Source organism: Branchiostoma lanceolatum, chromosome 5 (genome assembly GCF_035083965.1).
Source record: "Branchiostoma lanceolatum isolate klBraLanc5 chromosome 5, klBraLanc5.hap2, whole genome shotgun sequence".
NCBI classification, from domain to species: domain Eukaryota; kingdom Metazoa; phylum Chordata; class Leptocardii; order Amphioxiformes; family Branchiostomatidae; genus Branchiostoma; species Branchiostoma lanceolatum.
The window spans coordinates 17438761-17452515 of record NC_089726.1 but is presented as its reverse complement, the minus strand read 5'-3'; the positions used below and the strand labels follow the sequence as shown (position 1 = coordinate 17452515).

The window sequence follows — 13755 nt, the reverse complement described above, 5'->3', positions numbered from 1 at the left end:
TTCCGTACAAATTTGATTCTGTTTTCATTGTACAGTACAGCGTAAACTTTCTTGTAAACGTGTTTTGATTTCTCACATTCTTGAATTTGTAACTTTTGTGCCATTTTCGTGCAACTGACGCCATTTTCCGATTGCCGGTAGATGGTATTACCAACGTGGTTGCAAAACGAAGGCCGCAATGTTTCCACCAAATCGCCTAAATTAAGAGTTCTAGTTAGTACAGTATGTAGATTGTTTGTATGATTTGTTACCGGTGATTTTTCAATAGATCTTTATTTCATTCTTGAAGAAGAAGTGTGGCTTGTCATTACTAGTAGTATGTGTTTATGGACAGTCAGTGTAACATGAAATTAAACAAGTTCGCGTTGAGATGAGTAACTTAACGCTCAGAAGGTCGACGTAAAAAACGCGTACATAGAATCGACGCAAGCATGGATATACTTACAGTAATTACCGACACATAGTCACATACGGCAAACCATTCAGTGGAGAGCTTTCATGGCCCCACCGTTTTTCTCATTAGGGTTAGCCTTTCCCTTTCCATAAAAATGGTTCTTTGAAACGTGCAATGACATTGCAACTACATGTGAATGACGCCGACGTCACATTGCCAAGGCAACGCACAGTTGTGTACGTTCGAACTTCGAATGGAACGGTTACATTCCAAGACGCCACAAGTCAGACGTTCTGTTTACGTCCTCGCGTTCGATGTATGCTTCTGTTTACTGTACGAAACCCTTCAAGATGGACAGAGTTCGTAACAGCGCTAGCAGCTTTCAACGTCTACGAAAAATGGTTCTCAGACAAGACTATGTTTCGGGAAGAAGGTTGGAGAAGTTATCTTACCTAATACGTGATGACTTGATAAGACATTATGCGCGACAGGTTACGTAACCGCACTTTTCAACTTCAAATGTGATCCGAAGTTTTTAGCCTTGAGATGGTGTTCTAAGGTCTCTAATGTTGTGTCATTTACGGCGGGCCGGCTGCTATAGACTTCGTAGAGGTTATCTTGTTTCTGCCTTGGGCCGATTATAGCATGATTCCAAATGTTAAAACAAAAGTCAGTAGGACACAGACCTCCGAGTCCGTGAAATGTTGATCTAAATAGCTTGAGTCAAGTGTTCGATTTTTCCGTACAAATTTGATTCTGGTTTTAATGCAGTACAGCGTAAACTTTCTTGTAAACGTGTTTTGATTTTTCACATTCTTGAATTTGTAACTTTTGTGCCATTTTCGTGCAACTGACGGTAGAGTAAACAAACACCGACGCCATTTTCCGATTGCCGGTAGATGCTGTAAAACGAAGGCCGCCATGTTCCCACCAATTCGCCGGAATTAAGAGTTAGATTTTCCGTAGAAACTTTATATTATTTTTAAGTAGAGCGTGAACTTTCTCGTAAACATTCTGTATATTTTTCACATCCTAGAATTCGCTTTTCGTGCAACGGTAGGGTAAATAATGATGCAATTTTTCCGCTTGGTCGGGTAGATTTTCTTGAGAATTTCAGACTGTATACTAGTACAGTATGTAGAATGTTTGTATGATTTGTTACCGGTGAATTGTTGCATGTTTTCTTCAATAGATCTTGATTACATTCTAGAAGAAGAAGTGTGTCTTGTCATTACTAGTAGTACGTGTTTATCGACAGTCAGTGTAACATGAAATTAAACAAGTTCGCGTTGAGATGAGTTAGCGCTCAGAAGGTCGACGTAAAAAACGCGTACATAGAATCGACGCAAGCATAAATATACTTACATTAACCGATACATAGTCACATACGGCAAAGCATTCAGTGAAGAGCTTTCATGGCCCCACCGTTTTTCTTTTTAGGGTTAGCCTTTCCCTTTCCATAAAAATGGTTCTTTGAAACGTGCAATGACATTGCAACTACATGTGAATGTCGCCGACGTCACATTGCCAAGGCAACGCACAGTTGTGTACGTTCGAACTTCGAATGTAACGGTTACATTCCAAGACGTCACAAGTCAGACGTTCTGTTTACGTCCTCACGCTCGATGTATGCTTTTGTTTACTGTACGAAAGCCTTCAAGATGGACAGAGTTCGTAACAGCAGCTTTCAGCGTCTACGAAAAATGGTTCTCAGACAAGACTATGTTTCGGGAAGAAGGTTGAAGAAGTTATCTTACCTCATACGTGATGACTTCATGAGACATCATGCGCCACAGGTTACGTAACCGCACTTTTCAACTTCAAATGCGCCACAGGTTACGTAACCGCACTTTTCAACTTCAAATGTGATCCGAAGTTTTTAACCTTGAAATTGTGTTTTAAGGTCTCGTGTTGCGTCATTTACGGCGGGCCGGCTACTATAAACTTCGTAGAGGTTATCTTGTTTCTGCGTTGGGCCGATTATAGCATGCACCTGTCGCACACACATACACATTTACTCCTAGCCCACTGTATACAGTGGGCTAGGAGTAAATGTGTATGTGTGTGTGACAGGTCTGTTTGCATGTCTGTGGTGTGGATGTTGTTCAGCACCAGGGACAGAGCTGTTTGCATATGTGTGAATAATGTTCAGTACAAGAGACTAGACTACTGTGTTTTCCTGTGTGTGGCTCGTGTTCAATACATTGATAAGGGACTGGTGTGTTTTCCTGTGTATGGATGGTATTCAGCATTAAGGAGTGATTTTAATGCAGGGCCCCAGCACGTAATGTATAAAGAATGATGTTTAAGGAGTGCACGATAGGGTGAAAAGTGGAGCCCCGTTATCACCACCCATATCTTAACCCGAACAGAGGTAAAAAAAAATGAAGTGTGATTTGTTACTGTCAGCATACACGCAGACTTATTTTCATGTACACCGTTAGTGTTAAATTTTTTCCTCTTCGACTTTCCTTGCTTCAGCTTAGCTAACCTGCCCTGTCCCAGTAGGTCAATTAGCAGGCCTAAGTTACCCTTGCCAATCTGGCCAGCCTCCTCCAACATGATACAGATTTCCTGAGGACTGGCCTTTTCGAGTCTGGCTCGCCCTAGCTTCTCGTCAGTGGCGAGCTATATTTTTTATTTTATTTTTTTTTTATTCATTCCAAGTAGTTTAACAAAACAAACAGAGGTTGTGGCAAGCCCTTACAGTTAGAATATAGAAAATATATGCTCGGAGGCTCTCAACCAGGTTTTCCGATATCTTGTACATGTGGTACAGTCGGACACAGGGACAAAGTAGGGACGACATAGTCGTTGTACCCTGGGCACCGCGTATAAAGTAAACTTGCGCAGGTGCACGTGCACGGGGCCATACCAACTTTGGTCCGTACCGAAACGTCTGCCACCCCCCCCCCCCCCAAAAAAAAAAAACAAAAAAAAACTAGGAAGTGGTCTATTTCAACTTGTGTTCAAATTACCGTGTGATCTGTACAAACTAAAAAGGTACCAGTATCTATACCGGTCTTACAAACATATCTTTTAAAAATCGGGCAATGTACATATATATGTACTATAGGATTCTGCTGCCTGCCTATTTAATTTTTTTCCAAGACATCCATAACCTATCAGTGCTGTGACGCTCATATAAACAGTTCAAGTTAATGGATAACATAACGGGATGACGTACTTGAAATTGTTACTTCACATTCACATATAAAGAAAAATCGTTGAATAAAATTCATGCAATAACGTGTGTTGATGAAAGTTAGACATCCAGGTAGTAAGATGCGCTCAAAATAATTACTGAAGCAACTGGATAATTACTCAAGCAACTTGATAATTTCAAAACTTTATCCAGTTGCTTGACTAATAACGTGTGCACCATGGCAATTATGGATATAGCTGATCCTTCATCCACTAAGCATGTCCACAGCTGATAATGTTTGTATAGTTACACCTGGTAGCAGTGGGAAATAAACTCAGGGTCACCTGAGTTATGTTTTGTTTATAAAAGGGGTACATAGAATCGACGCAAGCATAAATATACTTACAGTAACCGATACATAGTCACATACGGCAAACCATTCAGTGGAGAGCTTTCATGGCCCCACCGTTTTTCTCATTAGGGTTAGCCTTTCCCTTTCCATAAAGATGGTTCTTTGAAACGTGCAACGACGTTACAACTACATGTGAATGTCGCCGACGTCACATTGCCAAGGCAACGCACAGTTGTGTACGTTCGAACTTCGAATGTAACGGTTACATTCCGAGACGTCACAAGTCAGACGTTCTGTTTACGTCCTCACGTTCGATGTATGCTTCTGTTTACTGTACGAAAGCCTTCAAGATGGACAGAGTTCGTAACAGCGCTAGCAGCGTCTACGAAAAATGGTTCTCAGACAAGACTATGTTTCGGGAAGAAGGTTGGAGAAGTTATCTTACCTCATACGTGATGACTTGATGAGACATTATGCGCCACAGGTTACGTAATCGCACTTTTCAACTTCAAATGTGATCCAAAGTTTTTAACCTTGAAATGGTGTTCTAAGGTCTCTAATGTTGTGTCATTTACGGCGGGCCGGCTACTATAGACTTCGTAGAGGTTATCTTGTTTCTACGTTGGGCCGATTATAGCATGATTCCAAATGTTAAAACAGAAGTCCGTAGGACACAGACTTACGTGAAATGTTGATCTAAATAGCTTGAGTCAAGTCTTCGATCTTTCCGTACAAATTTGATTCTGGTTTTAATGTAGTACAGCGTAAACTTTCTTGTTGATGTTGATCCACTAAGCATGTCCACAGCTGATAATGTTTGTATAGTTACACCTGGTAGCAGTGGGAAATAAACTCAGGGTCACCTGAGTTATGTTTTGTTTATAAAAGGGGAAAGGTAACGTACCATGGCAGGTGACAGGCAAGCTCTGAGACAGTACACATCCAGCTCTCATGGTTTAAAAGATCCAGGAAACTTATCGTCACTAAAGAAAAGCATGATACCAAGAATAACACAGGTATTTTTGAGCTTGCAAAAAGAAACGCATTTGATGACGTCTCTTTGAACGTTTTTGCAAGACGCAAATTATCCACCATAGCATGGAAACATACTCCAGCAGTAATTACATCTTTATTGACTTATGCATCTGAGCTCTGTCACACTCACTCTTTCAGATGATGCCGTTAGCATTGCCATAAATCACGGTAAATCTTTTTGGTTCTTACTAGTAGTACTTTTGTGTTATGTGTCATCAACATTCTGAAGTAAAGCCATAGCCTTTTTGTTTATCTGCCGTTTTCACATAGATGATATTCACTGTAGAAAACTTTTATCATACAATACCGTGGTTTGATCATTGCAAGTAGTATACATTTTGGTTTCCCAAGCATTGTTTCTTGTACACCATTCATTACCACCTCACATTTGTTTTAGCTGCTTCGAAATATTGGTTATTTTCCAATACGAAATTAGTGAGGAGATGAAAAAAATCAAAATCACTGAAAATATATGTATATAAGGACACATTCTTGTTGTTCAATGAAGTGAGAAAACTATATGATGTAACAATTCATGGTAGCATTATTTTTCAACATAATTAGAAAGACACAAACATCTCTCTCGCTCTATCTTTCTCTATCTCTCTCTCTCTCTCTCTCTCTCTAGATCTGTCGTTTTATGGATCTCTCTCCAGATATCTCTGTGGACGTCATACATCTGTATTCACAAGACTAATCTAATTTGTCTGGATTAAAAACTTAAACGCGTCCACTTCAACACCAGAGTCCTCCAGACCGCGGATCAGTGTTCCCACCGTGGCAGCTGCCCCTCTCATGGCCCTCCAGTCCATCAGCATGGAGAATATCTGTGACCTGATGTTGTAGGGATTGTCTGCCTTGAACCTGTCCAAATCTGCCATCGTCAGGTCCAGATGTATGGCCAGGTTCTCCCACTGGTTCCCTGGATAATTATAAACACAAGAAAACTTCGTTATTATTTTACTACCAACTCCGTGCTTGACAAATAGGAGACAATTACACCAGTACACCAGTAATACACGTTCATGAAAGACCTGGACATCGAAGTTTCAGGGTCTCTGCCAGTGCACAACTGTCTTCTGGTGCAGTGGTCAACCTCATACGAGTGTGATGGTGGTAGCAATGCACCCTTGTGTATGGCTGTAAGTCAACATTGGAAGTTGTACAGGTTGCTATACTAACATTGAAAGTATCACACTTGAATCTCGACAATAGCATTTCAAATTCTCTACTGGAAAAAATCCAGACTGCTTTGATAGTTTGAACTGTATGCACAGGTGTATAGAAACAAGTCTTGAGATGTACATTGTACACTCTCTTGTTGCCTGCAACAACTTTTTTTCCTCTAACATACACTACTTCACATGCACGTATTCAATAAAGGCAGTTAGAGTCAGGCACATAGTTTAGATGGACCGCAGACTGCATTAAAAAACCCAAAGTCACGACGGGATAAACAATTACTTGTCTTTCTCAAAGTGACAACGACTCACTCACCTAATCTTCCAGCCAAGACGGCTGTTTCTCTGTAACACGTTTGCTGTCGATCTCATCAGGTGGAACCTTTAGCCTTCCCGTCTTCCGCTTCTGCTCAGTGTGCCCTGCATCGCTGGTGCTGGTCTTCTTGTCTTGTTTTGGTATCAGTTGTTGTGGTTGTCTCGCTGACTCCTCGTCTGCCTTCTTCAGGTCCTTGTGTAGCCAAAGGTACCGCTCTTCCAGCGATTCCAGGAACACACCAAACGCCCTGGGACCGCGGGTCATGAGGATGCTCAACAGTTTCTCCACCTGTAGCTTGTTCACTTTTTGGGCTCTCACCAGTTCAATGTCATTAAAGTCAAAGACATCCTCTTGTATTAGATGATCCATGATATCGTCCGGCCTAAGGTCCCGGGTGAGGTCTTTATATTTCCTCTTCAAGATTTTCTTGTGCCTCTCCTCCATTCCTGTACTTCCTACAACATCGAAAGACAAAATTTAAGTATAAGAACCTACATTCACTTGCAGACTGGTCAGAGCTGAGTGGACGAAAACTTCAACGTGACTCATTTGTTCTGGCTATCAAACCCGGAAGTAACTTTTGTGATTTTACCCTATGTATTGAACAAACACGACCGAGCGATGCATTCTGAAAGGGAAGAAGAATCCGTAGGACACACTTTTCCGTGAAGTAATTATGGTGTTTGCGGTTAAGTTGAGTTGAGTTTATTAGGACCCACACTTAGCTAAACAGCTACTCTAAATCAGACTTCCTGTGGTCCATTCAAAAACATGACTGGACAAAATAACATGGCACATAGGAACACAACATATGCAGAATAAACATGTACATAAGTGATAAAAGAAAGATAATGCTACTTGAGGTCCATGTACAATATCTCATTACTTTATAGTTATAAACAATTCCAGGTGCTAGATATTCTGTACAAGAAGCGTTTTTTCTGAGCATTTGGCTTGGCAAAATTACTAGAAAGATGCATTCTTAAGAGACTACTCCCCTCTCTGACTGCGGTTATTCGGGACCAGTATGCCTATATGAAAGGCTCGTCGACTACCATAGCACTGGTACGCATGGTGCAAACCTGGCTGTCTGCACTTGACTCCAAGAAGCCAACTCTAGTAAGAGCTCTCTTCGCAGATATGAGTAAGGCTTTTGATCGGGTGGACCATGCTCTACTCCTGACCTGTGTCATCAACCTGCAAGCGAGCCCGTACATGGTGTCATGGATACATGACTACCTCTACAGAGACAGCAAAGAGTAGTGACCCACGGCAAGTTTAGCACCTGGTGTACACTTACATCTGGAGTTCTGCAGGGGGGTGTTCTCTCGCCCTATCTGTTCTTGCTTTTTATGAGCACAAGGTCACCAGTGTATTGTAGTACTCTAAATGTAGGCTACGCCGATGACGTCAGCTTGTCGCGTACCCTCCAAGTGGCTGTGGCCGACAGTGACAAGACAGTGGAGGAGGAAGCGTGCCAGCTTGACGAGTGGGCATGTGACAACAAGATGACTTTAAATGGCAAGAAAAGCCAGCTGCTACAAATTTGCTTTAACAGATCAGTTCCTGTTCCACCAGAACTGTGTCTCGGGGGACAAGAAGTGCCATGTGTTGGGCTAGCCAAGGGCCTGGGTTTTATTCTGGACAAGAATTTGACTTTTAATGAACAAGTTAGCTCTATGATCACAAAGGCCTCTCGCAGACTCCACTACTTAAGGCTCCTTACAAAACAGGGCACCAGCGTTGCTGACTTAGTGCAAATATACATTACATTGATCAGACCTGTACTAGAGTATGGCCACGTGCTACTTGTAGGCTGTAACAAAGAGCAGGAGCAGAACATGGAGAGGGTTCAAAAGAGAGCGCTGCAAATAATCTCTCTGGGAGGAAGAAGGGAGGTGCCCACATTGCCAACTTTGAAAGTACGCCGTGAGGCTGCAGCTGTAAAACTACTCAGAAACATGCTGGAGGAAAATCACCCACTGCACGACATGGTTCCTCCTGCCAGGGCTCTTGCCTCAGGGCGAACCTTGAGAAATGGCATGGCCATCACTGTACCAGCAGCCCGTACACAGAGACTCAAAAACTCATTCCTGCACCAGGCTATCCGCCTGTACAACAAGGCAACTCAGTAATACCCATACTGTTAGTTTGATTACCAATGATGTTTCTAGACGAGTGGCTTTTGCTCTTAACTGTGTACGGATATTGGAAATTTATGCGCTGTTATATGTTATGTTATGTTACATGCGTACTGTTTTTTTTTAATTAATTGTGGATGATGTTGTGTACAGTGTTTGTGTAAAAATCAACACAATTCAGCTTTTATGTAACGCTGTAAAGTTGATTTAATAAACTGAATTGAATTGAATTGAATTTGTTCTTGGCTTCGGTAAAAGGACGGTCAGAGTCAAAAATGATGCGCATTTTTTTTGGCGTAGGATAAAACTCATAGAAAACTGTTTTTCAGCAGAAACGACTGATGTTGTCAGAGAGAGAAACAACTAGCATGTAATCGAGCCAATTGTAAAGAAAATGCTAGTACTTATATTCTTTTCATCATCCACGACGCAAGGCAAAGCAACATCACCCACAGAACACTACAAACTAAAGGCAAATCTCGGGCAAAGAGACGCTCCACTTTCAACGCGGATGAATATCTGGAAACAAGTCTCGGATCCAAACTCAATTTGCTCCCGAAACACACCATGTTTTCAGCCTTGTTAGTATGCAATGTCACTTAGCAGCACATCATGAGATATGTGAACTGTGTCGTCACTTTTTTTTGTCACGGTCGCGGAAGAACTAGGGTGTGTACCGCTAGAGCTCTCTACTGCACCCCAAAATCACGACCATGGCATGTTCAGAACACCAAATATCACAACTGGAAGCTCTGCTGCCATACAGTAGAAAGCCACTAGAACTAGTAGGAGGCATGTTATCGAACGTTTTCCTGACCCCTACCTACCTACCAAATATCGTAAGTTCCACCCACAGCTTCTCTAGTTATGCCCTCACCACACATAAACATAGTATATACACATACATAAACAAATAACCAAACGGCACCAAAAACATCAAAACACTGGCAAGAAGGAACTATCGGCGAAGACGAGTTCAACTAGTTTGCGCCCTTACATCCAAGAACGCCCTTCTCTCAAAAATCCACAAAGAATAAAGCCTGGCAGACTAACCATCTCAGCCAATGACTGTGCAACAGAAAGGATCATTGAATTTGCTCACCACCATCTCCATCCTTTGGTGCAAATACTACCACCCTACATCAAGGACACAACGGACTTCTTGCAGAAACTCAACACATTCGGGAAGATATCGCCGACTGCCACACTGGTCACCCTGGACGTGCCATCCCTCTAATCTAACATCCAATGGAAGAAGGTGTGTTGCGAAGCGTGTCGCGAACTGGCGACGCTCCAAAAGAACTCTTTCGACATTCCTACTATCTACAATGTACCGGACAGGATACTGAACCCGAATAACCTAGAGTTAAAAGGAGGATACTACATCCAACCAAATCCAAGGCACAGCTATGGAAACGAGAGTGGCGCCTTCAAACATCTTCATTGGAAAATTCGGGGAGCAACACGTCTACAAAAAAGAACCTCAAACCATTAATCTGGTAGAGGTACATAGACGACATCTTCGTATAGCAACATTCTACTCAACAATCATGCACTCTGCCTCTCGGCTCTAACCACCTATGCTTACTTGTCTTGTTTTTCAGAAAGCATTTTCTTGTTATTATCTTCATGAAAAAAGGCTTTTTCATGGAGATACTGTTTTGCGTGCGTTTACGTGTTTGTGTGTATGTTTGTGTCACCGGATGCCTAAGGTCAACATAACTGTAGAACATGTAGATGGATTGTAATGATATTTGGTATGTGGGTAGGTGTTGGGAGGAGAAAGGTCAAGGTCGATTTTGGGACCCCTGGTATGTGTCACTGGAACTGCAATGGCGTATTTGTAAAAATCTTCTAAGGAGAATAACTGAAGAAAGGAACGACAGATTGTCATGTTATTTGGTACGCAGGTAGGTTGGACAGAGATGTACACACTTAAGTGCAAATTATGCAAATTGGACTTAACTTGCATAAGTAATGAGGAAAATCCATATTTGCAGTGTTGTCCATTGCATATTGTGGCACATCTGTTAGTAGCTATTTATAGCGAAAGTGGGTCACTTCTCCAGGGCCCGACAGGTGGGGGTCATACCATAGAGCGATATAGAATAGGGGGAACTGGTTTAATAAAAAAACAAAGTTTCATGCAGATTTCGGTTCCTAAGACTCTTGTTAAGATTGGTGATGCAAAGTTGCAGTATACTTTAGAAAGAGAAATTCTTACCCGACTGTCCACCTCCGGAAACGCCAGCCGAGCTCGGCACGACTTCAAGGTCATGTTCCTTAGTTTCTTTATCCTCCACCTTGGCAGCTAGTTTAGTGTTTTCAGCTTGTAAGTCTTCAATTACTGTGGTCAGGTTCTTGGTTGCTTCTTTTTGCTGTTGGATTTCTGAGTTCTTGTCAGAGAGAATCATGACGGAGGCCTGCTCCCTTGTTTCTTTACCCTCCACATTTGCAGCTAGTTTCGTGCTTTGAGCTTGTAGGTCTTCATTTATCGCTGTTAGGTTCTTGATGGCTTCTCTCTGCTGTTGGATTTCTGAGTTCTTGTCGGAGAGAATCTTTTCTGCTGTTTCAAGCTTATGGGTAAGCTCCCTGACCACATCACTGAGTCTAAGCATGACGGAGGCCTGCTCTTCAATCTTGTTGTTATGAAGCTCAATGGTGCTCTTCACCTTGCGCTGGGCTTCTTGCAGTTGTCGTGACTTTACAGATAATCTTAGGGCCAAGTGGTTTGTGAGTGAATCACATGCCCAGTCTTTCACGCGAGAATCTTGGACAAAGGTGGTGGCTAGATCGAGACTGCTGAGATCTGGTTGAGGGGTGCCTTTCTGTACAGGATGGATCTGCAACTGCATGGCATGTATGTCGTCCAGAGATCTAGAAATACTCTTCTTAAGCCCTAAGGAGAAATCAGACGTTCAAATTGGTCAAAAATGCTAGATGATTGGGTGCCTATTGCTTTATGTATTAATGGTACATGTCTGCAATACGACCAGTACTAGTATTACCCAAAGAGTGACCTTTGAGTTTTGATAGCAAACTCCTGTCGGCATTTTGATATTGCCAATTTGCATATTTAATCATTGCCATCCAATGTCAGATTGTATCAGATTGAGAGAGAGAGGGAGAGGGAGAGGGAGAGGGAGAGAGAGAGAGAGAGAGAGAGAGAGAGAGAGAGAGAGAGAGAGAGAGAGAGACTATGGTATTTCTAAACAAGTGAAACTCTTTCTTGCTGACCTGGTGTTGTTGAATCAGGTCTCAGGCCTGGGATTGTCTTCTGCACTTCTTTGTCTTCTGGCATGTGATCTGTTTCCTCCGGTTCACTGCCTGTGTTAGATGGGTGAGTATCAGTGGTTCATGTATAAGCTAAGGGTGCATGCACGTAAGTTGGGTCAGCAAGTGGTCAGTTGTATAAAAATTAGGGCTGACAATTTGTGGACGAGCGGTGTGAGGGTTAGTAGGTCAAATGTCTATACCATTGGTACTTAAGTTTTCAATAAATGGACAGGTGCATATTGCAGTTACGATAAACCAGCAAGCAACAAACAGCTTTGAGTATATATATATCTACTTTACTCGTACGCGTATATTCAATGCCATCTTGATTCCCTACCTTCATCACCTGCCCCAACACTGCCTTTTGCAACCAGCAGTGTTACATGGACGTAGAGGTCTGGTCCTTCTTCCTGTTTCATCTCCTCTGTGATGAGTTCTTGTGTTAGAGTTTCTGACAATTTTCCATCCCGGTAGCCTCTCAGAAACGACTTCAAATCTGAGATGTCATCAAACTCAAGAGTACAGAGTACACATCCATCTTCAATCTTCTGCAAGGTTGCAGAGAATAGTGCAAAGCACTCTACCATCTTGTCATAGCTTGATCCTAGGTTTCTTTCCGAAAATAGCTTTCTGTGTACCTTTGAAGCGAGACGCTTGGCTCTCTTCTTGACTCTAATTCGTAGCTTTGCTTTCCATGACAGTTTGAAGTAGTGCAATGCACTATCAACATGTTGCCTGAAATATGATAGCCTTCTTTCAAACTTTTCTGAATCATTAAGTACTTCCTCGTCAAAGATTGTGTCGTCGATCAGTAGTCTGTAGTTTTCCTGTAGACTTTCTTCGTCAGAACTGCTCCCATTGAAACCTTCACTGCCTTGCGTACCAGTACTGTTGTCCCCCAACCTTGCGCTGAATGCTCCTGCAAACAAACACAGATCTATGATTATATATGCAATGTCAACAAATTTTGAAAATCAATATTCATAGATACGAAGGTTTTAGAAAGTGCACTGTATACGGTTACCTGCTGATCCTCACACCTTTGTTGATGCAATGTACAGAATCTGAAGAAGGTCTCCAAATAAGCAGTAAGCATAAACAAAAAGAATTGGCTAGTGCACCCTTAACACATTTCCCCTATACTGCATCACTTAAAAGTAATAACATTAGTTTCAAGTTACCTTCCGTAGTTTCCTTTTGCGAGCTCGTTATCTTCAGTTGGTCTGCAACGTGCTGGTGGTCCCCTTTCTTCAATATCTCCAAAAATTCCTCTGGTTTACATGTGCCCTTCTTGGTCAGGAACTCTAGGAGAGCCTCGGCCTTGGCTGGCGTGGTTGTTTTGCTCATGACGACCTGCTTGTCAGGGAAATCCAGCAATCGTCTCTCGATGAAATGGGGAATCAGTTTCTCAACTTGTAGTCTCTCCCTTAGAAGGACGTAGTTGTTTCTAATCAAGTCGTCCATAGTTTCTACTGGGTCTGTGTGAGTACATAAAAGGAAGGTAATGTCACAATCCAAGTGATAAACTAATAATGTACCGTTATATTCATCTATATACTGAACTCTTTTTTTTCGTTTGCTATTGTTCCGAAAACCATTGTGTATCAAGCAAACACTAGAGTTCAAGTCCTCATGTGCATAGATAATATCAGTTGATCCTCTTTTCCACCCGAATAAGTACGTCAAGTTGTCACAAAGTATGAAAATCATATCTTAGCAAATAGCCATGATTTATTTATTTTAACTATATGTCCTTAGCTTTAAACGTTACGTTTGCATAATTTTGTTTACTTTCATTGAAAGAGCGCACATAAGACTAAAAGAAGATAACAGAGCAGTGACAGTACCCATTCTTCTGCTCTTCTGTGGTCCAGCATTTATGGTGGAAACTCGGTCATACTGCTGCACTTAGTGA

At 42.0% G+C, this 13755-nt stretch overlaps 1 protein-coding gene across 1 annotated transcript; it reads right to left on the bottom strand.

Annotated features, from left to right (window-relative positions):
• Positions 1-5037: 5037 nt before the first annotated feature.
• Positions 5038-13310, bottom strand: LOC136435889 (probable DNA double-strand break repair Rad50 ATPase). Its single transcript, XM_066429601.1, has 6 exons — positions 13022-13310; positions 12178-12759; positions 11802-11891; positions 10789-11463; positions 6424-6878; positions 5038-5848 (listed from the first exon to the last, which is right to left on the bottom strand). Exons 1-5 carry the CDS (start codon positions 13302-13304, stop codon positions 6424-6426), a joined length of 2085 nt encoding a protein of 694 aa, XP_066285698.1. The 5' UTR covers positions 13305-13310; the 3' UTR covers positions 5038-5848.
• Between the last annotated feature and the right edge of the window lie 445 nt (positions 13311-13755).

Coding starts and splice junctions, on each gene's coding strand:
- LOC136435889 (XM_066429601.1), bottom strand. CDS start 13,304: ATGGACGACTTGATTAGAAACAACTACGTCCTTCTAAGGGAGAGACTA. Junction 11,892..12,177: donor TGTTGGGGCAGGTGATGAAG/GTAGGGAATCAA, acceptor CATCTAACACAG/GCAGTGAACCGGAGGAAACA. Junction 11,464..11,801: donor ACCTGATTCAACAACACCAG/GTCAGCAAGAAA, acceptor ATTTCTCCTTAG/GGCTTAAGAAGAGTATTTCT.